General features: G+C 38.2%; 1 protein-coding gene across 1 annotated transcript; it reads right to left on the reverse strand.

Moving 5' to 3' along the window:
- Positions 1–1656: 1656 nt before the first annotated feature.
- Positions 1657–26859, reverse strand: ercc8 (excision repair cross-complementation group 8). Its single transcript, XM_057832018.1, has 12 exons — positions 26518–26859; positions 26209–26304; positions 22420–22521; positions 22185–22308; positions 17465–17546; positions 16330–16398; positions 15679–15745; positions 13134–13237; positions 12653–12777; positions 11939–12136; positions 8622–8708; positions 1657–3947 (listed from the first exon to the last, which is right to left on the reverse strand). Exons 1-12 carry the CDS (start codon positions 26592–26594, stop codon positions 3888–3890), a joined length of 1191 nt encoding a protein of 396 aa, XP_057688001.1. The 5' UTR covers positions 26595–26859; the 3' UTR covers positions 1657–3887.
- Positions 26860–26962: the final 103 nt, after the last annotated feature.

The following is a 26962-nucleotide window of genomic DNA, read 5'->3' on the forward strand; positions in this document are numbered from 1 at the left end:
TTTTTTCACACAACCGAACAGATTACAAAGCACCACTTCAGTGTTGTCCCGAGACTACATTTCCCATGATTCACTGCGTGACCTGCGCGCTCGCTGATTCGCTGCCAGACATTAAAACCAACACGCTTGTTGTTGCCACTTGTCAGCGGCTCTCGTACGTAAAACACAAACTAGAAGGCTATTAAGCGATCACCGTGAAAGAAACACCGAACTGTACTGCGCAACCTTGAGATGAATGTTCGTCGGGAGTCAGCAAGGAACAAAACTGCGACGAGGATTAAGTCAACATAAGGAGTGTGGCGGACACGGCCTACCATTGGTCCTCAGCTATTCCCTATCTTCTGGATCGAATCAACTGAATAAACTAAGTACTAAATTATGAACTAGTCTACTGGATCTAATCAACATAACGAGCACATCGATCAACTATGGACTATTGGGATAATGAACAATCAGAGGGGATGGTTATTATTAAAAAAAAAAAAAAAAAAACTTGTGATCATTACGAAATCTGAATGTCAAAAATTTGATATTTGATATTTTCTGCGTCCTTTATGGTATACTGGGGACGGGTTTCAATAAGCTTCGGCTTCTCCCGTCAGCCCTTTTCTTTTCGGGTTGAATTAATTGTAAACACATAAAAATGCTGTATGTTTGTTTGGATTTGTCATGCCTGAAGGGAAAATAAATAAATAAATAAAAATGAAATAAAAACCGTACAAATGCAATGCAATGCTTGAAGCATGAAGGTGGAAATGCATAATACAAATACAAATAAATGTGCACAAACTCACCGGCGGTGTGTGTCTCTTACGGCAACGTGACCATGACTTACCGCGACGCCGACCCGCTTATATGCACATCCACACCCCTTTCCCGACTGACAGTGAATTAACAATTCGGACAAGATCGTAGATGACGCACAATTTAAACACGCTTGACCTAGCGAACGCAACAACAACTATGATCAGGGATTGCCACGAGTTAACTTTCGGCGAACGACGCTAGCTCATACTGTTCATTCCAAAACAGTTGGCAGCTGTGCTTTGACAAAGTCATCAGTCATCTATCCAAAAACCACTCTTACTTTTTGGCAAATCCTTGATCATAAGCAGACCGGTTAAGGAAGCAGGCATCTTCGAAGTGTTTGCAGCAGAGAACACTACTCGATGATGGCGTGAAATTCATTCGCTTCGTGCGAACGAAAGATGTCCATTTAGGTGCCCTGCTATCCTTTGGCCACTCATACAACTTTTCGTTTGAGTGAGAACAAAACATTGCCACACACCGCCGTGGCATCTTACCGAGAAGCAATGCAACAAACAATACTGTTCTATGGCAGACTTCCCTCAGACTTCCTGGTGTGACGTAATTTCCGAAGAAAAGCATTTTCGTTGTCAAGGGCGTTGCTATGGGTTAAACAAAGAATCTGGAAGGGTTGCGTTAAAAAAAAAAAAAAAACGAAAATATGCGTATAATTGTTTAGCCATTGATATTATTAAAAAACATGGTTGGTCAACCTTAGTTCACATTTCCTCTTTAAAAAGGGAGTTAGTACCTAGTACCTACCAACCTTATTCATTGGCACCTTCCAATATATTTGCGTTCCATTTAACCAAAATATTACATATACATATTATATATATATATACACACACACACACACACACACATATATATATACATATACACACACACATATATATGTACATACATATATATATGCACATATATATATATGTACATATATACATATATATTTATATATATAACGTTTTACATTATACAGGTTGATTCAAAAAGAAAAGAATGTCCCAAAACCATTGTGGTATATATATAAAAAAAAACAATAACTAGCTGGATACAAGGATTGCATATAACTTCCAAGTTTTTATTTCATGCTTTACAAGTGCTTAATGTGACCGCCTCCAGCGGCACGGACAACATCAAACCGATATAACTTTTGATTTGTTAAAATTATTTACTTGTTAAAAAGACTTTTAATTCTTATTAAATTATTAATTAATTTTATTAATTAATAATTCAGTCTATTGCAGTGATTTTAAAATGAATAAATGCGTGATGATTTTGGCACATTCTTTTTGAATCGCCCTGTATTTATCACTAAATCACAACCAAGACAGTTCCCATGATCACATTGGCTGTATTTTTTTTTTTTTTTAAAGAAAATAAAATACTGAATTTTCTGTTTTCCACATTGATATCAACATGTTGTAAGGTTTTGACCCCAGCTAATGGAGAGGCACTGATCAGATCAAGTGACTAGCTTAATTTAGTGTTAAAGCAGAGTCTTGTAACAGAAAGTAAGCTGAATTCAAGCTTTTTGTGTAGGCCATATTCAATTATATTTTCCTATCTTGCTGCGGGCCAACAAAAACTCGGCAGCGGGCTGTAGTTTGGACAGTTTAGGATAATCGGTTGGTAGTCAGGGGTAATTATTACCCTTTTTGGCTTTGCTGAAACAGTGCTTGATTCTTCTCAAATGGAAAAATGCAGGCTGACTTGAAATATCACAACTTTGGCCCAATGTGATACTCTATCTCAAACCTGAGGAAAGTGAGTTGTGTGATGAGTTGTTTAAGGTCACAAGACTTGATACACAGCACTGTGGAGACAACCTCAGCAGGGTTTCTCTTTCTTTGTTATTTCCTTATATCCTATGTTGTTTTCTTATGTGTGACTCAAGGTCTTTAACTTGTTGTAGCTAGTTTGTGTCAGATCCGAGTGTAATCGGCATAAGCACAAGGCTACAGCAGGAAAGATTTGAAATATAAATATATATATATATACACACAGTATATATGGATGTATATATTAAAAAGAATTGTTTTTTCTATTAGAGTATTCAAAATGTAATAATGTCCCCCAAATTCATAGTTTTTGTAAAGTTTGTAAGTTTTATTTACAAGTTGATCGAGAAAAAAAAATCAACTTTTTTTTTTTTTTTTTTTTTTTTTTTAAACAAAAACTGCAGTATTTCATTTTTTCTTTAATCTTATTAACCACTTATCCTCACAGGTTGCAGCTAACTATGGGCAGGGACGAACTGGTTGACAGTCAATCGCAGCAGTGTTTGGAGGATATACTGCATAAAAATAAAAAGTTTTTCAAATTTAAATGATTTTTTTTTTTAAAGAACACACTTAAAAAATAATAATACATTACACCTTTAAATAAAATGCTAATGTGTTCAAGGGCATCAGGGCAAGGCATTGCTCGGTATCATTCTTGTCCCGCTGTAAGTTTCAGCATAAAGGCCCCCAACATACACAAAGATGCTAATTTGTAGATAGAATGACAAAAGACTATCGTTGCTTTAAAAATTCAAGGTTCACTCTCATTCTTGGATTTACGGGTGGCGGCGGAAAAACGTGTAATAAAAACGCAAGTAAAGACTTGACAGTTCACATATGCATAACAGTCCTCTCACTGTCCAAACACTTTAAATATCAAGTCAATCAGACACTATCCCAAAATACGTCATGATGTGAGGATTGCTGTTTCACAAGGATTTCAGTAGTCCTTGAATCCACCAGTTTGCTAGGACCATAATCAAGTCAAATCACAGCCCATTGGTGAAACCTTGAAGCATCATTATCATAGAGTTGTATAACTTTTTCCGAGGGCACAGCAATGGAATGCTTTTTGGCATGCTATTGATAAATTGGATAGTGATGTCACGGTGACATCAAAAAGGGTTGTTAATATCACTAGACCAGCCAGCATTAATAACGTCCTTTTTACATCCTGGTAGGCTGCAACACAAGCGCTTTCAATTATGGGCACGCTTGCACCGGGACTCTGCTGTCCTCACTTGCTGCTCTGTGACGACAACCAAGAAAACCAAGAGGACTTTGAAAGGGCCTTTAGTCTTCATCACTGCTCCATGCGTCCTGAAAAGCGGGATTCACTGATAATTTGACACCCTGTAAAATGAAACAAAACTCAATATTCCATGAGTAATAACAAGTTCATTTAATCTTGGTTTTCTGTCAAGATTTGTTAGCAATTTAAACCTCTAGATCAATGATTTTGCAACGTTTTACTCCACAAAGCAATGCAAAAATTACTTTACTTGTACTCGCATATACAGTGAGGCAAATAAGTATTTAGTCAGCCACTAATTGTGCAAGTTCTCCAACTTGAAAATATTAGAGAGGCCTGTAATTGTCAACATGGGTAAACCTCAACCATGAGAGGCAGAATGTGGACAAAAAAAAAAACAGAAAATCACATTGTTTGATTTTTAAAGAATTTATTTGCAAATCATGGTGGAAAATAAGTATTTGGTCAGTACCAAAAGTTCATCTCAATACTTTGTAATGTACCTTTTGTTGGCAATAACGGAGGCCAAATGTTTTCTGTAACTCTTCACAAGCTTTTCACACACTGTTGCTGGTATTTTGGCCTATTCCTCCATGCAGATCTCCTCTAGAGCAGTGATGTTTTGGGGCTGTCGTTGGGCAACACGGACTTTCAACTCCCTCCACAGATTTTCATGATGTTTCCACCCCCATGCTTCACAGTGGGTAAGGTGCAATTCAGTATTTTTTTCCCCCTCCAAACACGAGAACGTGTGTTTCTACCAAGAAGTTCTATTTTGGTTTCATCTGACCATAACACATTCTCCCAGTCCGCTTCTGGATCATCCAAATGCTCTCTAGCGAACCGCAGACGGGCCTGGACGTGTACTTTCTTCAGCAGGGGGACACGTCTGGCAGTGCAGGATTTGAGTCCCTGGCGGCGCATTGTGTTACTGTAGCCTTTGTAACTGTGGTCCCAGCTCTCTGTAGGTCATTCACTAGGTCCCCCCGTGTGGTTCTGGGATTTTTGCTCACCGTTCTTGTTATCATTTTGACGCCACGGGGTGAGGAGGGAGTTGAAAGTCCGTGTTGCCTAACGACAGCCCCAAAGCATCACTGCTCTAGAGGAGATCTGCATAGAGGAATGGGCCAAAATACCAGCAACAGTGTGTGAAAAGCTTGTGAAGACTAACAGAAAACGTTTGGCCTCCGTTACTGCCAACAAAGGGTACATAACAAAGTATTGTGATGGACTTTTGGTATTGACCAAATACTTATTTTCCACCATGATTTGCAAATAAATTCTTTAAAAATCAAACTGTGATTTTCTGTTTTTTTTTTCCTCCACATTCTGTCTCTCATGGTTGAGGTTTACCTATGTTGACAATTACAGGCCTCTCAAATATTTTCAAGTGGGAGAACTTGCACAATTAGTGGTTGACTAAATACTTATTTGCCCCACTGTATTTCTCCACATGCTGGACTGTAAATGATAAAATTCCTGAATTCTTTGGAATCGTATGTTGAGAAGTATTCGTAAACTGGTGGACTTTTTTTTCAACTCAAGCAGTTGCTAGAGCTTTTAAGAAGGTTCCTTTTATATCTAATCATGATACTCACTTGTTATTATCCTGATTCATTATCCTGTTCACCTGTGAATGTTATCAATTAATGTCTTTCATAGCATTCTTTAACTTTTCCAGTCTTTTGTTGCTCTTACTCCATCTTTCTTGGAATGTTTTGTGTTTTAATTTGAGAATATTTGCCCCAAAAAAAAAAACAAAAAAACAATTAAGTTCATCATTTTGAACATTAGATATATTGTTTTTGCAATGTATTCAAGTTAAAAGGGATTTACAAATTGTTTTCTTTCAAATTTTATGCAATGTCTCAATTTCATAAAATTTGGGCTTTGTAAAAGTTTCAAATACAATTGTACACCTAAGTAAATGGCTTGCTATCATTTTACAATGTTGTGTGAATACACATGTATCTTTTGGGGAGCTACACAAATCAACATTTCTACCTACAGGTGTTGGACAAAATAATGGAAACACCTTTAAAAACAAAAAGCAATTCAATGTGGTGTAGGTCCGCCTTTTGCGGCAATTACAGCCTCAATTCTCCGAGGTATTGATTCATACAACTTGTGAATTGTTTCCAAAGGACTTTTAAGCCATTCTTCAGTTAGAATACTATCGAACTCTTTCAGAATACTATCGAACTCTTTCAGAGACGATGGCGATGGAAATTGACGTCTTAACTGAATCTCTAAACTGACCATAAATGCTCAATAATGTTGAGGTCTGGGGATTTTGCCAGCCATACGAGATGCTAAATTTTATTAGAATTTTCCTCATGCCATTCTTTAACAATTATGTTCAATGATTATGATGCCAAAATCTTGGGTGTTTCCATTATTTTGTCCAACCCTTGTAGTTTGCCACTGTTATTGCACAGTGTGTATGCCTGTTTATATTTCACCATCTTCCTTTAATATCTTTTAAAAATGCATAATGTAAAATTAGGAGCCTCTCTTATTTTCAGTTTGGTAAATAAAAGGACCGGCGTTCAAGAAAAAATATTATTGTTGGATGCAGAGACCATTAATAACATGGTAAAGGTGTTCAAAGTTTCATGTCATCAAAACTTCTAGACAAAACTTTTAACTGCTGTACAAAGCAGACTGAGACTACAGGGAGCGAACTACAAGAGGTTGTTTAGCAAGCCCGAGCTGGCAAATGCAGAGGCCGAAACTCGTTGCATTTCTATGTGAAGCCAAGAAGAGCTACAGCGGTACAACTGAAAACCTTTGTCAAAGGGTAAGTGTTTCCTAAAATAAAACTCTCAGGGCATTGAATCAATCATAACTGGATGTTTTAGTTGCCTTAGAACTGGCAGCACTAGCCTATCTTTATATAGTGCTTTGCTAAGCATTGTTGTATGAATTGGTGAAGAGAGCTTGGATGAGAGTCGAAATGCCTTTCAAGACAATCAGAAAATTTCAGTTGTGAAGAATTCAATGCCCTTAGAATGAAATGACCTGGTTGTATGAAGATTCTTCAAAACTTAGCAAACTTAACAATAGAGAAAATGGTGACATAAGTGTGCGTGTGTGTGTGCAGTATGTACAGAATAGCACATTATCTTCATGTTTTACATTCTTGGCATGATAGGGTATAGAGTAAAACTGTGTCATGTTTACTAAATGCAACTGTGCAAAAACACACATTTCATTATTTGTCTCACATTGTCAAGTTTATTCCCGAAAATGTTCTATTTTTTTTTTAAACTGCCAAAATATTGAGAGAATTTCTAAGTAGTAATTTCCTAGTTTTATATTTTTTTCTTCAAGGTCAAAGGTTTACACACACAAATGTACTGTCTGTAAAAAACATGGAGACGACTAGTTGATAAGAAGGCTCCTGATAGGTTACAGTATGTGAGTTAATTGACGTCACACCTGGGGATGTATTTAAGCCCACAACTCAAACATTCTGCTTCCTTCATTGAACTTGTGGTAAAATCAAACGACACCGGCAAGGAAATTAAGGAGAAAATCATGGAGCTCCAAAAGTCTGGCTGATCCTTGGGTACAATTTCCAGATGCTAGAAGGTGCCACTTTCATCTGTTCAGACAATTATATGCAAGTATAAACATCACAGGGATGTTCAGTCATCACACTGCTCAGGAACGAGACAGGATCTGGGTTTTTGTCCAGCATGTGTGAACCAAGCCCAAAACAAAAGTTAAAGACATTGTAAAGATGCTGGATAAAGGTGGTAAGAAAGTGTTATTATCCACCGTTACACCATAAAACCTGCACCAACTTGGGCTGAAAGGCCACTCACCAAGAATAAAGCCATTATTCCTAAAGAAACATTAAAAAAGCCAGATTACAATTTGCAAAAAGACACCAAAACAAAGATGTTAACTACTGGAGACATGTCCTGCGAAAGTACAGAGGAGCTGTTTGGCCATAATGACCAATGCTAATGAGGAAAAAGACAGAAGCTTGTAGACCATACCAATTATAAAGGATTGAGATGGGAGCATCATTTTGTGGGGCTGTTTTCCTGGAACATGAAATGGAGCTCTTCATAAAATAGACGGCATCATGAAGAAACAACATTACCTTAAGATATTAAGGCAGCATCTCAAGACATCAGCCAGGAAGCTAAAACTTTGACACAACTGGGTCTTCCAAAAGTGCAATGACCCCAAGCATCCTGCCAAAATGGTTAAAAAGTGGCTCGAGGATAACAAAATCAATGTATTGGAGTGGCCATCACAAAACCCTGATCTAAATCCCATTAAAATTTTGTGGGCTGATCTGAAAAGGCATGTTCAAGTAAGGCGACCGACTACTGCCCGAAGCTTGTGGAAAGTTACTCAAAACGTTTAACCCAAGTACTGCAGTTCAAAGGAAATGTTACTCGATACTCAGGAAATGTATACACTTTTCCCCTCCAAGGAAATTACACTATATTCTAAAAGAAATTCTCTCATTATTGTGACGTTTAACAAAATTAAAGAATTTTTGTAATCCTGACTGCCCTAAAACAGGAGAGATTTAGTCTGATTTGAAATCAGACAGACAAAAAAATAAAAATAAAAAAGGGTGTTTTTGTACAGTACTGTATATACTATTTAAACCTCCAGCTTCAACTGTAAGTTCAGTAAGGGTGAGATATGGACATATCTTATGGCCAAGTCTATTGTATGCATGTGAAAAAATAACTTATAATCAGTAGCGGAAATAAATTGTTGCTTTTGGAAGTTGAAATGGGTGTCACCTTATCTGCGTCTTCCTCAATATCTGGGCTTCGCAGAACTGGAACCCATGCCAGGATGTTACCATCTTTACCTGCGCTGTACAGCTCCTACACATATAGAAAATATATTTTGTAAAGAACACAAATGAAAAATTATAAATGTTATTTTAATTCATCTATTCATTTTATACAAATTAGTCTAATTTTTTTTCTACGATTAATCTGTATTTTCTTCTACTGAGGTAATTGAAAAAATATTAAATATGTACCATTAAGTATAATTACCCTTGTGTGATTAAAATGAACCCAGTAACTTAAAGTTACAAAGAAAGAAAATGTTTAAGAAAGATATTTTTTAAAGATGCACGATAATATCGGTTACCGATAATTATCGGCAGATAATGGCAATTATGACGTCACACAGATAATCCAAATTTTTAAAAAATTCAACCGATAATTATATACTTGATTTAGCCTCCAAATTTGCGCAAACGAAGCAGTTTTGTCCACTTCTCCACTGCCGCCTCCTCAACCCCTCCTCTTTCTGAAGCCCCTGAGGGGGGAGGGTTTGAGGAGTATGGCGTCATAGAGGAGGCGGATTTACACAACAGAGTTGAGGCAATATTATGGACGATTTCACCAACGTGGGTTGTTTTCAGTGTGGTAAACAAACGTCGCTCTCGCCATCTGCAAAACATGCACTGCATTTGTTCCTCCAGGCGGAAAGATAGAGTTCTCATTCAACACCACTAACCCAGCAGCCATTTAAAACTGCATCAAAATGATTTTTGGAAGGAATACGAGGCTGCTGCTAGCGCGAATGCTACAGCTAAACACACATTAACTAAGCTAAACTACGGGGCTTGTGACGATAGAGAGACGCTGCGGCCCTCCTGGAGTCGGGTTGTTTAGGAATGCAGCCCAAAGCCGGTGGTAAAATCCATCTAAGGCTAAACACCGGCAAGGAGACCGATAGTCGACAAGTAGCCGTCTTCCAATGGAGCCCGCCACTCTGGCCGGTCTGGTAGGCCGCCGGCGGGGCGGGCAGGCGGGCTAAGCCTGATTGCCCGGCGGCGGGACCTCCGGCAAACACCCCGGTTTCTCGAGCGTTCCTCCACGGCACGCACCTTCGTCCGGAGCAGAGCCATGCCCCGAATACGCCGCGGCGAGACGGCCAGGGTGGGTGGATATAACACCGGTACGAACGTACAGTGGGGCAAATAAGTATTTAGTCAACCACTAATTCTGCAAGTTCTCCCACTTGGAAAATATTAGAGAGGCCTGTAATTGTCAACATGGGTAAACCTCAACCATGAGAGACAGAATGTGGGAAAAAAAAAACAGAAAATCACATTGTTTGATTTTTAAAGAATTGTCCATTAATAACATGGTAAAGGTGTCATCTACCCCTTAGGTGACTGTGTCTTCATTTTACCATAATATGGTAAAATTGTCCTTTGTTGGCAATAACGGAGGCCAAACATTTTCTGTAACTCTTCACAAGCTTTTCACACACTGTTGCTGGTATTTTGGCCCATTCCTCCATGCAGATCTCCTCTTGAGCAGTACTGTTTTGGGGTGTTGTTGGGCACCACGGACTTTCAACTCCCTCCTCACCCCGTGGCGTCAAAATGATAGCAAGAATGGGGAGCAAAAATCCCAGAACCACACGGGGGGACCTAGTGAATGACCTACAGAGAGCTGGGACTAGCTGGGAATATTTTCAAGTGGGGGAACTTGCACAATTAGTGGTTGACTAAATACTTATTTGCCCCACTGTAGCTGCCGCCGCCACTCATCTCTGGTTCAACTCATCGTGCACTACGGCGGCGGGGCGGCTGGAAGGGGATGCCGGAGGAGAGACGTTTTTTTTTTTTTTTTTTTAACCTAAGTGATCGGAGAGCCCAAGCCCTGGATAAAAAAATAATGCAGTTTATACGACCACCATTCTTCGTGAAAAACATGCCGATTACATGAGTTTCACCACGGACATTTGGGCAAGTGATGTCAAGTAAGCATGCTTCGGCACAATGGTTAGATGATAATTGTAATATGCACCAAACCACTCACAAGAAGTCAGCCAGTCAGTAATGCATTCAGTACACTGTAAATCTATGACGTATTAATCAGATCATTCTTCTTAAATCTATTCAAATAATTTTCCCCATCTTGTTTTGAATGTCAAAGACTAATTAACAGATGAATGCTGCAGTTTTTTCCACTTACTTGAAGTAAATACTGCCATTTGTTCTAATTAAGCCCATGCATCTTAAAAAAAAAAAAAAGGCCGTTTTTCACCTAAATCAAGAGAAAAATCCTTTCAAATAATGTTTTGAACCTATTCTTGAACATTTTTTAACATTTCTGACTTTTTTTAGGATTAGGTATAATCATTTATTGCTTAAAATTAGGCTGTTAAGCTTATTTTCAGATGGCTATTTTTCTTCAAGAAATCTGAGTGAAATATACTTGAAGTGCTGGCAGATAATTTCACTTATTTCCAATAGATTTACACTGAAAACAAGGGAATTTAATTAGTTTTAAGGAGGTGTGTTTTTGCAGTGTAGTAATGTTATATGTTAGGAATGGCTTGCTTTTAAAGGCATTTTTGTGCAACTTAGGTATTTACGCTGTAAGTAATTGTTGCCAAAAGTTTACCATTACCCAATGTCAGACAATCTGTCTTTATTTAGATGTTGGAATTTACTACTTGTTCACATCTGATGTTGAGCAATAAATAATATTTTTGCAAACTAATATTTTCTCTTGTGTATACTTTAAAATTTTACATAAATCATTAAGTAGAATTATCGGCTTGACGTTATTGGTTGGAACTAGGAGGAAATTATTGGTTATCGGTATCAGTTGGAACGAGGAGGAAACTATCAGTTATCGTATTGGTTGAAAAATGTATCATCGTGCATCACTAATATTTTTTAGTGCTTATGTTTCGGGGAGGGGGGCACAAAAAACACCACTAAAATCCTATCATATTTCCTACTTGTACAGAGTTTAAAAAACAAATCTAGGTTGATCTCATGAAAAATATGTGATAACGCTCACACAAAGCTGTTTTAACACACGAAAAACGAGGAGAGAACCATGCGAAAGGATCATGGAGACCAGTGGAGCATGATTTAAACATGGGTGTTAAGCAGTTTGACTGCATTCCAATGGTGAAGTACAAACATAACATGCGCATGACACATTACACTGAAAATGGTATGGGATGTATTTCTTTGAATTTTGCAGTTTCCTTCTCTGACTGGTAAACTCAAATGAAGCCCATCAAGCACAACCGAGGAAAGGAAAAGATTGTCCACTCGGGCACATCTCACCTGGTGGTCAGGATGGAACTCACAGCAGTCCACATGGTTGTAATGACCCCTCAGCATGGTGACCAGCTCACCAGTGTGGAGACCGTATACGGCCACCGAGCTGCCGCATGGTACAAATACAAACTCTGGACTGCAGCCCTGCGACACCGTGAACTGTCGCCTCTTGCGGCTCTCGTTGCTCACTTTCCCATAGTTTACCTGAGGGGGATGGGTAAAGACTGAGTATATACCACCTAAAATATGGGTCACAGTTTAAGCCACGGATGAATTGAAGGCTTCACTGGATGATGTTTGGGAAATGTGCTTAGTAATTCTCATTAAATTGTGCCTATCTAATTTCTACTGCTCTACCTATGAGCCAGTTCAGAGGTCTGTTGCTCTCTGTTCCTATGAGAAATGTCATCTACCCCTTAGGTGACTGTGTCTTCAAAGTGTGAGTGTGAGACAGAAAGAGCGTGAGTATGCGTGGAGGTGTGTGCATGTGGGGGTGTGTGTGGGGGCGACCATGGTAACCTTGGCACAAGTCGGCCAAGTAGGAAATCAGAGCGGGGGGCGGCTTTAAGCGCTTAAGGCAAATATCCCAGTTTCCCCAGGCTATATTTCAGAAGATGATGTCATATTATAAAAGGGTAAATAAGTACGTAACAGGTTTTGCAAATAGAGTATGAGAAAGCAATTTCCACGTCATTTAATTATAGTCTTCCAGTAACATACCAGAGTGTTTTCCCCTGTCCCGCTGTTCCACAAACGCATGCGATCATCAGTCCCAGATGTGAGCAGGTATAGGCCATCACTGGTAAAGCACAGGCCGTTCACCCTGCCATTGTGTGCCGTGTTCACTAGGTAGTGACAGGAAACAGTTGGTTACTCAACTACCAAAGTCAGTTCCAACTTGCTGTCACAATTACAATTAGAAATGTGGGTCATGATAAAGCTTGAAATTTGAATCAAGGAAACTAGATTCGTCTAAATGTTTCCCATACTTGCCATTTTTTTGTCTTCTTTATATGAGGAAATATCAGGATATACAACTAAAAAGGTAATGACTGGCTTCAATAAAAAAATAAAAAAATAAAAAGATAATGAATAAAATTGAGTTTTAAAAAAAGAGGAACAGCACATTATTTGAATATTGAGCTAAATTATGGAACAAGCTTTTCATCTACAGTAGGGTTAAACCTAACTGGACTCATACCTGCTTCAGAGGCGGCTTTTGACTTGTCACCATTGTGCTGGTCCAGCGTAAACAGACAACCTGATGCCCGACGTACATCCCACACTCTCACTTTGCTGTCAGCACTTGGAAAAGACAAATGAAATGAAATGAAATGCCATCAAACCGTTCCAGCCCCACAAAAATACGTTCCACTGTTATAAAGTGACCTTGTATTGTATTCGACCCCCCCCCCATTGTTTCAAACATAAGATTAAAATTAGCGCGTGACCTGTTAAATGTTTATCATTGATGTGGTTTGTGATTTGACTGCAATTGCTTTCGCAGCTCAAACCACTATGCAAACGAGCAGATTCGAAATTGGTGATGACGTCACACTGCCCCTTTTGTGCACGTAACTCTCCACTTTGCGCTTCAATCACTCCCATTCACCAAAGGCCACTGGAGGTTTTAATAGAAACACTTGGCCAGCGACAGTCACTCTCCAACGACCAGAGCCAAGACTTTAAATGTTTATATTCAAATTCTATCCATTCAGCCACATATTAATGAAAATATGGCTGTTTACTGAGGCAAGTTAAAAGACATAACAGTACTGTATCTGCTGCATTTTTTGTCATTTCACTCAGGCAACTACATATCTGAAGCAGTGTTGTTTTCATCAAGAATGACGATGACGTGGAGTACATCAGCTTGCATCTTAGCAGTGTTTGGGTCGTGTCACTCATGTGAAATGTGCTGCACCGTTCCTCACCGGTGTTTAAGATGTGTTTCAAGCTAGGCTGCGCTCCATCTAGCTTGTTTGGAAACACATTGTATGATTTGTTTTCTTATCTTGGCAGGAAAGAATATGCAATGTTGCATTAGCCTTTAAAGGTCTATGCTGAGTGATCATCACACACTTAATCTAACTTGTCGTGTTAGCATTAGCATCAACTTTAGCGTGGCGAGCATCTGAAACGCTCGGACTACTTTTTCGTTTGTGGCTTCTAGGTGGGTTAAATTGAAAAAAAATGCACTGCTTTTCCTCCTGAGTATTATCATCACGCGTTGTCCTTGCAGACGCTACAATATGTGCTTGTCTGTCTATGTTCCTTCGTAATTGTCGGAAATCTTTATTTTTGGACTAAAACCTTTGAATTTTAGAGACGAAAACATTTTGAGTAAATTTGTATGACATTTTGTCGACTAAAACCAGATGAAGACGAACACACTTTCAAATGACTAAAATATGACAAAGACTTATAAGTATTTTTTGTCTAAAAGACTAAGACAAAAATTTAAAGGGCTGGCAAAAACAACGCTGATCTGAAGCTTGCCTTTACATTTTACAAGACAATTGAAACAGTAGTAATAACCAATTGATATTTAAGTAGAAAAACTCATATGTTCAGGCACTCACATGTCAATTAAGGTTCTGTATTGTGTCTATGAAGAAGGAATTGTGCAAGTGTAGCTATCTATTGTTAATTTTGTCACTTTTCTATCTGTACGGATTTAACTTGCAGCCAAATTGAATATCAGGCAGGTGTCACAGAGGGGGTCTTTTGTGCCAGTTGTTGTTTCTAAATCTTGTCCTGTTCAGCTGCATAGTCACATAGAATTGTAGATCTGAATGCCTTTTAAAGCTGTGCCAGTTGTTTTCAAAATCATTTACAGTCCAAAGGGACTGCAGCACATTGGTCCCACTAGATTAATTAGCAGGTCTAATGTAGCATAAAACAGGTGGGGGGCTGCATCTACCATATGTTTTAGTGACATGTCTATGTAGAGCTAGAGATGTGCTGCCATCATCTTTGACTCCGGGCTGCCATGTGACCAGATGGCTGAGAAGGGGAGCGACAAAAAAAAATTGTGGAATGATCCAGTGCCTGTTATTTTTCTCTGTGATGGGTCTCTGTGGGCAAACTGGACTCACTGGACACTTCACTAGGTACAGCTGCAAAATATAATAAAAACCAGTACAAGTTGTGTATGAAAAATAAGTGGGATTCACTCAAATACATGCCATGCTTCAATGAATCTCTTCTTTGTGAAAAACAAAATTAAGAGTGTACAATGTCCAGTGATGGGTGGAGTAACCAAAAAATGTTCTCAAGTAGGAGTAGCATGACTTCAAAATAAGATTAGTCAAGTTAAGGTAAAAGTAATCATCCAGAAAGTTCACTCAAATAGAGGTAATAAAAGTACTCAGTGAAAAGAATACGCAAATACTGAGTAAATAAAACTTTTTTTTTTAAACGATCTAGACAGAGAAAAAAGTACAATTATGTGCAAATACTGGGATATTTAAAAAACAAACAAATTAACACATTAAGAAACAACAAATTCAAGTTTGCCGAAATGTCGGCTTATGTTGGCAGACACAGAAGACAAAATTGTGGCAACAGCATAAGATTCTGAATGAAATTTTTAAAATTTTAGTTGCACCAAATCATAACATAAACATAATACTACACATAAATCATTTCACTTCAATAGCCAAAGGGGAAATAAGCAATTAAAACTGCTTCTGAATTTAAAGAAATTCCAAATAGAAGTATCATAGGAGGTAAACAATGCTTACCTGGCGGTGGCTAGGATATGTTCGTATCTTGGTGACCATCGCACAGACAGGACCTCGGCTTTGTGACCTGTGTGGAGTGAGGATAAAGTTTTTTTTCATTCAATTCAATTAGATGGAGTTTTTATGTGTTTGGGTGTGTATATTTGCATTGAGGCAAATTAGAATATCATTTAAAAAAATGTTTTCCCCCCAATATTGTACTAAAACCAATCATTTACTACACACACAATCAATAAATCATTATTTTTAATCTAGTAGTTAGGTGGGAAACGGTCTTTTGAAAAGTATTTTGTAATGCGTTTAATAAATTAGTATAAATTACACTTCTGATCAAATTAATTCATTTTTCAACAATATTTTAATTTATTGAGGTGGCCCTGTATAAGTGGGGACAGTGCATTGCAAAAAATGTATTTACCCCTTTGTGATTTTTTGTGTGTGTGTGTGCATATTTATCAAGCTTAAAAATATCTGACCATTTGAACATCCTGAAAAACATGACCAAAGCAAATATGAACGGCAGTTTCTGAAAGTTTATTCAAATGTGTTGCACTAGAGTTTGTGGAAATATTATCTCGCTCTTTCACACACAGAAATCAGGTGGGAAGCAACAGAGTAACAATTTTCACACATTGTATATACTGCACTAACCCTGCAGTACGTGGATCTTTGAACCAGACTTCAGGTCACACAGCTGAATTTTAGGATTCTTGGTGCCAACTAAGAAGACAAACACAAAATAGAAATTGCATTCTGTCACAAATTCTATTTAGAACAAAAATTCTGGTTGCAAAGCTGGACAGGGAGCGGTGACTGAAGAAAGTTCCAAAACCTGACTCCCAGGTTCTCAGAAACAAGGTGTGGTGGAATTGCAACACAACTACCAACAGTTTACATCAAGAGTTCCACCAAAGCAATCAAAAGGGATTTAAATCAAATGAAGCAGGTGAAATTCAGCAAAGATATAAATATGTAATTTAATTGTGTTTGGCTTTTAAAAACAGATTCATTCAAAAATGACTTTTTTTTCGAGCTACAATTAGGCATGTATTAGAGAAAGAGAGAGAGAACTTTGTGTCTCGGAAGTACCGGTATGACAGCAGCTGGTATGGGTAACCAGTTGTTCCTGCTTGGTGATGGGGTGGTACAGCACGTACACCTCACATCACACGTGCCTCTCTACTTGAGGTCGGATCTAGAGGCAACCTGCGTATGTTCCACTTCTGACCTCTGATGGGCACATGTGTAAAGGTGTAAAGCAGGGGTCCCCAAACTACGGCCCGCGGGCCGTATTCACATTTGGTCCGGCCCCCTGAACAAAAAAAAATAATAATAATAATATATATATATTTTTTTCCCAATAGTGTTATTCATTTCCTGGCTTTTTTCTGTGAAGAACCCTGAGAGGGTTATTTGGTTATTATCTATTTAATTAATAGTGTTTATACGTATTATATTATATATATATTTTTTCTTATTTACTTTTGATCTGTGAAGAATCCAGAAAGGGTTATTTGATTGTGGCTTTCTGAAAAACAATACATTTTTACATTTAGGCACTCTTGCAATCATCACACCTTTTCTGTTACAAACTGACCCCAGCTCCTCATCAGAGATGGGAAAAGTTATGTGGCCCTCACAGGAAAAAGTTTGGGGACCCCTGGTGTAAAGGATAGTAAAAGGGGTGTGGTCGCGTCTATTTAAAGGGGTATAGTCAGATGTCCCTTTTGGCAAGCTTCAGCTCATTCCATTTTGTTCAGCAAGTGCATGGTGACTCGTGACATACCTGCAATGAGACTGTGTTTCCTGGCAATGGGGGACAGGTGGTGACTGTACACGTTGCCCTCAAACTCAAACACTTCGGCGGGCTGATGGAACACCAAGAGACATCAGGGTAAAAAAAAAAAAAAAAAGTTTACATGATTATATCAAGTCAGGTGTTGAGGAAACTTTTACAACACAGGCGCATCGCAAAAATTATATATCACAATATATCATAAGGTGTAGTGCAATATGCATATCAATAAAATACTTTCGTGTATGTGGTGTATGCTTTTGCCATGTATCGGATTTTAACCAATCAGGTATGATCCAAAATGAATAACTCCAACCACGAAAGCTGAGGACAGGTCCAAGAGGACGAGAACGGTGAATTTACCAGTATGAGGGGACATCACAATGTTGCTAAACACTTTCAGTAAAGCTGTTTCCGTAGAGTGAAGTTTGCGTATTCCTGATTGAAATGTCTTATGGATGTTATTTTAATCTAGCTAAGATGACAGATGTTCAGCCACCACCTTCTTTAAGCTCTTAGACCGAAACAGGAGCTTAGAAATGGGTCTGAAAATTTTTAAGACAGTTTGTTTTTTTGTCTATAGCGAACCTAACAGGACGACTGTTGAGCTGAGTATTACCCAAAACTGAGTAAAAGGCTGTGTGCATGCTACAAAAGTTGAAGAAAGCTGACGAAACAAAACGTTTTGAAGCTGTTGTTCACATGAGCACTAGCACCTTGTGATGCGTGACGGCTGGTCATGAAGGTGTTTTAAATGCATTGTCATAAATTATGCATTTCTTGACTAGTGTGACGAACTCCAGAGTAAACTATAGTCAAATAAACTGTAAATTTAAAAAAAAATGCGCAACAGCTCACGGAGTGCAAATCTGTCTTCAAGGGCGACACATACAGTGACAGTCAACTAATGTGGAGCCTACAGTGTATCACAAAAGTGAGTACACCTCTCGCATTTCTGCAAATATTTAAGTATATCTTTTCATGGGACAACACTGACAAAATGACACTTTGACAAAATGAAAAGTAGTCTGTGTGCCGCTTATATACTGTACTGGCCCGAATATATGACGGTGTTTTTTGCATTGAAATAAGACTGAAAAAGTAGGGGTCGTCTTATATTCGAGGTCTAGACATTATACCCATTCACGACAGTAAATGGTGCCAGATGTCATTGAAGCTATGTTTGTATCATGACCAGGGGTCGCGTTAACCGAATATTTTCCGTCGTTGACCGGTTTTTTAAAACGGTGACGGAAAAAACTGAAGTCCATCCGTCATTTTGACAGGTTGCAATTTACACCCCAGACCACAGGATGGCGAGTGAGCATATCAATTAACTATTGTCTCTCTTGATGCATGACGTCGTTGGCCTTACTCGGAAAAATGTCCGAACTAGCATTCAGGTGTAGCAAACACAGAAATGTTAGGAAGCTTTGGAGAGCATTGTCTAAGGCTACGTTCATTCTACAGGTCTTAATGCACGAATCCAATTTTTTCGTGTTTTTCCGACTCGAGTCAGGCATTAACTTGACGGTCTGAATGGGACAAGTCGCATAGAAGTGGACCATTTCAAATCCGATCTGGGTCATTTTTGTATTTGGTTCAAATCCGATCTGGGCCACATTTTTCCAGACTGTCGCGGCAGTCTGTACCGTCCAGTGTCCCAAATCCGATTTCAGCTGTGCGTTATTAGCGCCTAGCTTGTAGTGAACACGACTTTTGGGTAAGGGCAAGGCTTGACAACAGTCATAAAAAAATAAAAATGGGTTGAGGATAAGCATGAGAATGATCGGTTTTCTCTCTGCTCTATGTGAGCTATATTTCAACATTTCCTACACGGCCGAGAGTCGGGAGAGGGGTCTGCCTGCAGCCCGTCTTGGAGAGTCGGGGCAAACTGCCCGTATGTGTGTGTGACATGCACAGACAGTACGTGCATGCTATCGATCCATATAAACTGTGAATATAAGCCTAAACGGGGATTATTTATGTCTGTTATTTGTCTCCTCCTTTTGAAAAGCAAAATATGATATCCCTGGAATGACGGATGACTTGTCATTTGTTTTGATGCTTCTGCGCACCGGCGCGTGTCGGACTGCGAATTAGAGCGCATGCGTAATACTTGAATGGTCTCAATGGACAAAAGCAGTCTGAACGGGCACGCCAAAAAAACGGATATGACAAAAAAATCGGATTTGTGCATTAAGACCTGTAGTATGAACGTAGCCTAATTGAATGAGCAGGGACAAACAGCTTGGAGTCAGAAGTACGTGCGCTATTCTCAAACCTGAACGCACCCAGAGTCTTGGATGACAAATCATCAGAGCAGAGAGTAGACACAACATGGCTGGTAGTTTCTTCAATTTATTCAGAGTTGAGTAAGTAATGCACCGCTTTTGACCAACACTGCTATTGAATATTTCATTATTATAATTTTAAAAATTTAAGTGACGGGTAAAAATAGACTATGACCGGATTTTTATGACCCTGTCAGTCAAAATGACAGACAACGAAAAAATCTAGCGCAACCTCTGATCATGACAGATCTCAGCTACACTCAAGTTTAACCAGTTTGCAATTTTTTATTGCAATGTTTTTCCTTATTCAGATTTGTTTCAAGACTACAGTTAGTTAGACTTCACTTTGATGGTTAATGCAGTTATTGCAATTTTGTTGTTTTATCACAATAGATTGGTTTATTTACATTACAAAAACCAGAAGCCATTCATTTACGAATGTGATCGCACTTAAATTTACATATTTAAATGTTCAGATATTAAGATTTGAATGAGGCAAAATAACATGCATTTTCTCTCAAATATGTTGTTATAATCATTTGTTTCAGATGTACTGTAATTATTTTCTGTATAAAAATTAATTTGGTGTTCAAAAAGTCTTTTTTCAAACTTGAGTCTTGAAAAAGAGGGAGTCTTATAATCAGAGCCGTCTTATATTGGGCCAATACGGTAATAGAGTTAATTTATTTTCCCCTCAAAATAAGTCAAAATATAGCCATTAATATCCCCATAGAAACTGCGTACATCCCTAAATGTCCAAATTGAGTACAGCTTGTCATTTTCCCTCCAAAATGTCATGTGACTCGTTATAGGAGTGCTGTCAGCATTGCTGCAGAGATTGGAGGTGGGGGGTCAGCCTGTTAGTGCTCAGACCATACGCTGTGTGTCTGAGGGAAAATGACAACCAGTACTCAATTTGGACATTTAGGGATTAAGTTTTTTCAAAGGGGTGTACTCACTTTTGTTGCCAGGGGTTTAGATATTAATGGCTATATTTTGAGTTATTTTGAGGGGAAAATAAAAAAACTCTATTATATAAGCTGCGCACAGACTACTTTTCATTGTGTCAAAGTGTCTTTTTGTCAGTGTTGTCCCAGGAAAAGATATACTTAAATATCTGCAGATATCTAAATATCTGTACTCACTTTTGTGATACACTGCATCTACCAAAAAAACAGTGATACCTTCCAGTGGGTGTGCGCTGCTTGAGTGCTGTACACACTTGAGAAAAGATTGTTAAGGCTAACCCACGAGCTTTACATGGCACTGAGTTGCGCATAGCATAGTATGGCAATATTTTCTTACCAGACTGACAGGCATGGCAAGTCACTCGACACTAAAAAACACTTGTTTGCAAGACTTGTTTTAAGGCAACAGTACACAGGATTGAAACACTTCATATATATGGTAAAATACCTTGCAGACTGCCAAAGAGCAACAGGTGTGGCAGCTGTAAATAATTGTGTCACAAGTTATTATGTTGAAACAGGTAATATATGACGAGGTACAGTATTTAGCTATTTGTAGTCTGTTTGCTATTTGTAGTCTGTTTGCATGAATATACTTTTTTATATATAAATGTATAACACATGCTATAAATGATCACTAAGGTATCAGTGCAGTGGTATGTGGGAGACAAAAAATGAACACATGAAACTTCAGTGGGTTCTTTCCCATTCCCTTCTGTGAACCCTTTAGCCAAACGTGAGGCCGCTGAAACTGTAGCTCAACACAGAGTAGGCCGTCTGCAATAATTTGTGGCATAAGTAGGCTGAAAGCATGAATCAGACAATAAAGTAAAACACACAACAATTACAAACAAACAAAACAAAAAAATAGGAAAACAGGGGACCACGAAAGAAAAATGTGATTTTACTAAAAATCAGTTGTTTTAATTTTATGCAAATATGACACCTAATGGAAAAATAATCAGCTGTGTACTTACTCATCCCCTCATTTTTTATTTGACTTTTTTTTTTTTTTTTTTTTTTTACATTATTTGACATAATGACACTGTATAGTGTATATAGGGTTTATCGTCATTATTTCTTTACCTGCCAAAGCATGTAATCAAACAAAAAAGTATTGTTTCCTCCCACATTCCAAGAAACAATGAAGTTTTTACCCCTACATCACATTAAGGTGGGTAAATTGCCATAGGTGTAATGTCAACGCTTGTTTGTCTTTATGTGCGCTCCAATTGACTGAATACTTGTCCAGCATGTAGCCCGCATCTTGCACAAAATCGGCTTGGGAAAGTTTCCAACTCACCTGTCGCCCTAATGAGGACAAGTGCAATACAAAACAGATGGAGGGATACATAGCAGACCAGAAACTGAATTTAGGGGGAATCAATTATGATACATCTTAGGCACTAACTTACTTGGTTCCATGTTTTAAGTTGGTGTGGGAGTTACCTTCAGAGTCTCAGTGTCCCAAACCTTCATCGTCTTGTCAAAGGAACTGGATACAAACATGCCTGTGTCGTAAGGATACCACTGGACCGTCTCCACGCTGAATTTGTGGACATACTTGCTGGACCTGTATTTAATTATATTGAAAACTGTTAAGTATATGATTACATTTGGTTTTAATGGTCAAAAAGATGCTGCTCTCTAGTGGGCAAACTATGCAAATGGTGCTTAGGCTCACCTGCCAACCGTGGAAACAGCTTTGCAGGTGTACTGTGGTTTCCCAGTGAAGTTCTCCAGGTCATAGATGACAATCACTCCATCGGCGCCTCCAGACAACATGCTAAATAATACACACTCAAGACATTAAACTACTCTTTGATTAAATAACACTTTGTTTAAAAATAGTGTATAACAAACTGCGCCTACTTGCAGTGTCAATATTAGGAAATTCAAAGTATGTACACACTATTGGTGGAACAGAAACTGTACCTATTGGCTTAAAAGTTCATTTAATCGTGTGTACCAATGTATTTTTGTGCTTTTTCTGGAACATCCTAAAATGTTGCCTAAACACTGCTGCTACTAAGCCACCATATTGCCGTCAGAGAAAACACAGGATGGCAGTTATGGAATTCTTTATTGCTTTGCCTGACCACCAAATATTTTATATTATTTTATATGGGTAAGGGAAAAATAGATTTGCTCACTATTGTTGACTATGTAAATTTACAAATACCAAGCGACAAATGTGTTTTTTTTTTTGTTTTTTGTTTTTTAATAAAATACGAGTATCAAGTACAGGGGTGGCCAAGTCCAGTCCTTGAGAGCCTCAATCCAGCCTGTATTCCATGTCTCACTTTAACACATCTGAATCAAATAATCAGTATCATTGTCAGACTTCTGCAGAGCTTGCTGATGAGCGGATCATTTGATTGAGGCGTGTTAGAGGAGGGAGACATGGAAAACAGGCTGGATTCAGGATCTCGAGGACTAAACCTTGCCACAACTGATCTAGTAGTATGTTGAGGTAGACTTTCCACTGATGTGATCGGCTACTTTGGCTCCACGGACTCTCATAATTTTATGCTAATTTTGTGATTGGGAGTAATATCTCAATGTAGTTATGGCCAATGACACTTTTTAAAAGCTCCAAACCACCTGGGCAAATTGCTTCAAAAATAGGTTCAGTACATGCTGCTTCATTAACAGTAACCAAGTGGTATAGCAAATTTTAGCATAGGTGGCCAGCATCCTGAGGAAATGTAATGGTTAAAAAGTCTTTTTTTTTTGTTAAAATATGGCTTAGGCGAATATTTCACGAGGGTGACTACTAATGCAAATAAAGATTAATGAATCACTAATAAAGACTTACAGTGGGGAGAACAAATATTTGATACACTGCCAATGGGTTTTCCCATTGGCAGTGTATCAAATACTTGTTCTCCCCACTGTATAACTGTGTTTTGTGTTATTGAGAGCGATTTGGGAGAAAAAAATTGACGGTGTGCTTGTATAACTACTGCCATTATGTGGAAAACTCTATTTCATTATTATCTGTACACTTTTTGGATAGAGTCGATTTATTTATTTTTTGCTCACAACTTGTCTACATTTGGAAAATGCTCACTTACAAGGAACACAAGAAAGGGTCCCCCCAGGATTGATAAATCTAAATTCAAGACTTTTAAGACCTTTTTAATGCTATTTCAACTGAAAATTAATACTTTTCTCGCACCCATTATTTAGATAATATTGAATCATATTAAAAAAATAAAGCACTGAACATCAAATTTAACCTCAATTACTAAGTGTGTTTGACAAAAGAATGCACATTTACTGAAGATACAATTAAAACACATTTAAATAAAAGGTCTTTCAGATTTTTTTTTCCCAGGATAAAATGGATTTTACACTATTTTTGTAAAGCAACTTCAGAAATTACATTTGAAATACAACAGGTTTCCCTTTTAAGAGGACCTAGTCAAGGTGGTAGGTTGGTGATTGGCAAGTTGGTCACCTTAACTGTAAAGTGCTTGGGAAAATCTTGCAATTGGCAGTGAAAGTTTAAAAACAGCCACTAAATGGCAGTAGTTTACCTATAATTACCAAAAATAAAAAAGCTACACATGACCATTTCCCTTGGTAATTGTTTTTTCTTATCACATTACAAGAAGTATACAAAACACACGTTAATCCTTTGTTAGCTATTGAAGACATTTCTTTTAATCAGATAGAGAAAATCCATACTCTTATTCAATCAAGAAAAACATTTAAATATACCAGGAGGTGTTTTACTATCGACTACATTATAATTTGCCTATCACCATGCCATGTTATTCAGATCAACGTTACCCCCCACTCGTTCCAATAATAATGTCAACCGTGTTGTGTATCTGAGGGTGATGGTGGATCTACGACTCCGGTTTATCCATGCTAAGGCTAGTGCACCTGCCAATACCCCATTGAACATGGCTAACTCTTGAGTTAAAACTAAGAAATTCACATTCATTCGAAAGGCAAACCGTGCAGAAATACAGTATTGCATCAAACACATTTTAATTGGAGAAATTGGCAACTTACTTTGAAATGTTAAGCAGGTCCACTTCCTTCGCATGACCCATAAACTGCGACCTAAAGTATCTGGATGCGACTTGGTCGCCGATCCAATACCTCACATGCTGGTCCAACTGTTTGGACTTGGTTGTCTTGTTGAGGCTTTCGTCGAACATAGCAACGCATCTGAGCAGTTCCTTACGTTAGCACACAGTACTGTGCGATTGCCTGCTGTTGTGATGTTGATGCTAATGATGCTATCAGCGTGCACGCACGAGGTGCATTATGATTTGTAGTGCAGTGCATCATAGGAATTCTACGCGTCATCTTCGTTATGGATAAAAAAAAAAAAAAAAAACTTTGTCACGGATATAATTTAGGTTGCACTGAGATGTTCTTCAAAATTAAAACCACGGTGAAAAAAATCCAGACTTACGACAGCTAATTTAATACTTTTAATACCTTTAATAATGGAAAACTAAATTCAATGCTTTTTTAATACTTTTAATAACCCGCGGGTACCCTGCATGACGCTGGCGTGTATAAAAATGTTTTGCTAACTGGAATAGGCCAGGGTACACATTTTGATGTTTTTGCCAGTAAATGAGTGTATTTTTGCTCTGCTCAGTGGTAAATCAGTTCAGGATCGCTACACATCCATTGTTGTATCTGCTGAGGAATTCCTTGACCTCCTGGAATCAGAAGCATCTCTGTCCACAGTATCTATGCTGAACTTTACTTTTTTTAGTTAATGAATGTAGTTTTTAAAAAATAACATTTCCTATGTTACGTGTTTATAGACAGTGCACATACCTAATCAGGAGTGATCAGATTATAGTGTTCCCACATTTCAGAATTACCTTTCTTCCTTGCTTGCTCATTAATGATCAAACAAAATAGATTTCTCTGCAACTCAACAAGGATTACACACACGAACCATGGCGACAACGCCCCACAAATACATTCGTTAGCACAGTTATGAACTAATGAGGCACCCAAATTCAAATTGTCTCAGTCAGTCACCTGTCAGAATGGAGACTGCCAGTGTCAGTGACTCACCTAATTAGACTACCAATGGGGGTGTTTCAATCAGGAAACGAAACAGTTCCAGTTTCATACGTCATCTGTCATGTGACTTAAGACAAGCTCCGGAGCATTGGTTCAATGAAAATATTCATCATCGGATCGGAGCGCGTTTTGAAGATTCATTTTCAAGCTGCCATCCCTACCTCAATGTGCCTATTTGTCCATAAGCGAATTAATACATTACAATTGAGACAACCCATAGTTACTTGAAGGAAGGTTTTACAATGAAGTTGTATGTTTGTTTCTTAAGGGGATACTTTATTTTACCTTGTCATGAGTCTTGTAACCAAGTTTGTACTGAATATTTTGAGGCCAGATTTAATCGTGTGCGCTGCATTTATAAGGGGAATTGCTGTAGTTCACAAACAAAGGAAGACATTTGACTCACTATTTCCCTTCTATTAGTTCAATGTCAATTGTGTTGACACCGTTTGCGTGGATTCTGTCCATGTCTCGGTCCGCATTCAGCTGCAGGCTTAGGACCCTATCAAAGAGGAAGAACGAGAAAGTTTTATTTATTGTGAATGATATAACACGTTGTATCAATTCTTCCTCCAGTAGCACAGATGTTTTAATAGTGCACGTATCACGAAGCAAAAACACGTTTCATGACATGATACTGACATGTGCATGCACACAAATCCTTCAGGATATTGAATTACACTGATTTACTTGATAGCAACGTGCTTTTGGTTACCTTCTCGTCGATTCCACACGCCTGAGTCGAAGAGGGTCATCCAGACCAGCCCTCCTCGCTGCCAAGTAACCCAGCATTGTTTCAAAATCACAAAAAATTGAGTAGAACAAGTGTATTGACAAGATTTGGTCAATGCTAACCACAGAGCTAGCATGCTATCAACAGTGAGGTGGAAATTTACTTTAAAAAAATAAATAAGTATTGGATATTTAAACACACTTTAACTCTAAAATTGGGACATCGTCTACAAAACACACTGTGTGCTCTTAATTAAACAACCTTTTTCAAAACTAACTTCGTCTGTACAAAACAAAACATTTCATTAACCGAACATTTCCGGTAACAAATGAGCTGATTGGTCAATGAATCGACTTGTAACCAATCGAAATGCGATTTGCTCAGTATTTGCCCGCTCTTACCAGTTCATAACAGGCTAAAAACTTGG

This window comes from Corythoichthys intestinalis, chromosome 3, assembly GCF_030265065.1.
Source record: "Corythoichthys intestinalis isolate RoL2023-P3 chromosome 3, ASM3026506v1, whole genome shotgun sequence".
Taxonomy (NCBI): domain Eukaryota; kingdom Metazoa; phylum Chordata; class Actinopteri; order Syngnathiformes; family Syngnathidae; genus Corythoichthys; species Corythoichthys intestinalis.

What these genes read in the sequence shown, in the direction of transcription:
- ercc8 (XM_057832018.1), bottom strand. Translation starts at nt 26,594, where the DNA reads ATGCTGGGTTACTTGGCAGCGAGGAGGGCTGGTCTGGATGACCCTCTT. An exon ending in GGACAGGGGAAAACACTCTG is followed by an intron (nt 12,137 to 12,652) that starts GTATGTTACTGG and finishes CATCCCCCTCAG; the next exon opens with GTAAACTATGGGAAAGTGAG. An exon ending in TTGAGGAAGACGCAGATAAG is followed by an intron (nt 3,948 to 8,621) that starts GTGACACCCATT and finishes TTCATTTTACAG; the next exon opens with GGTGTCAAATTATCAGTGAA.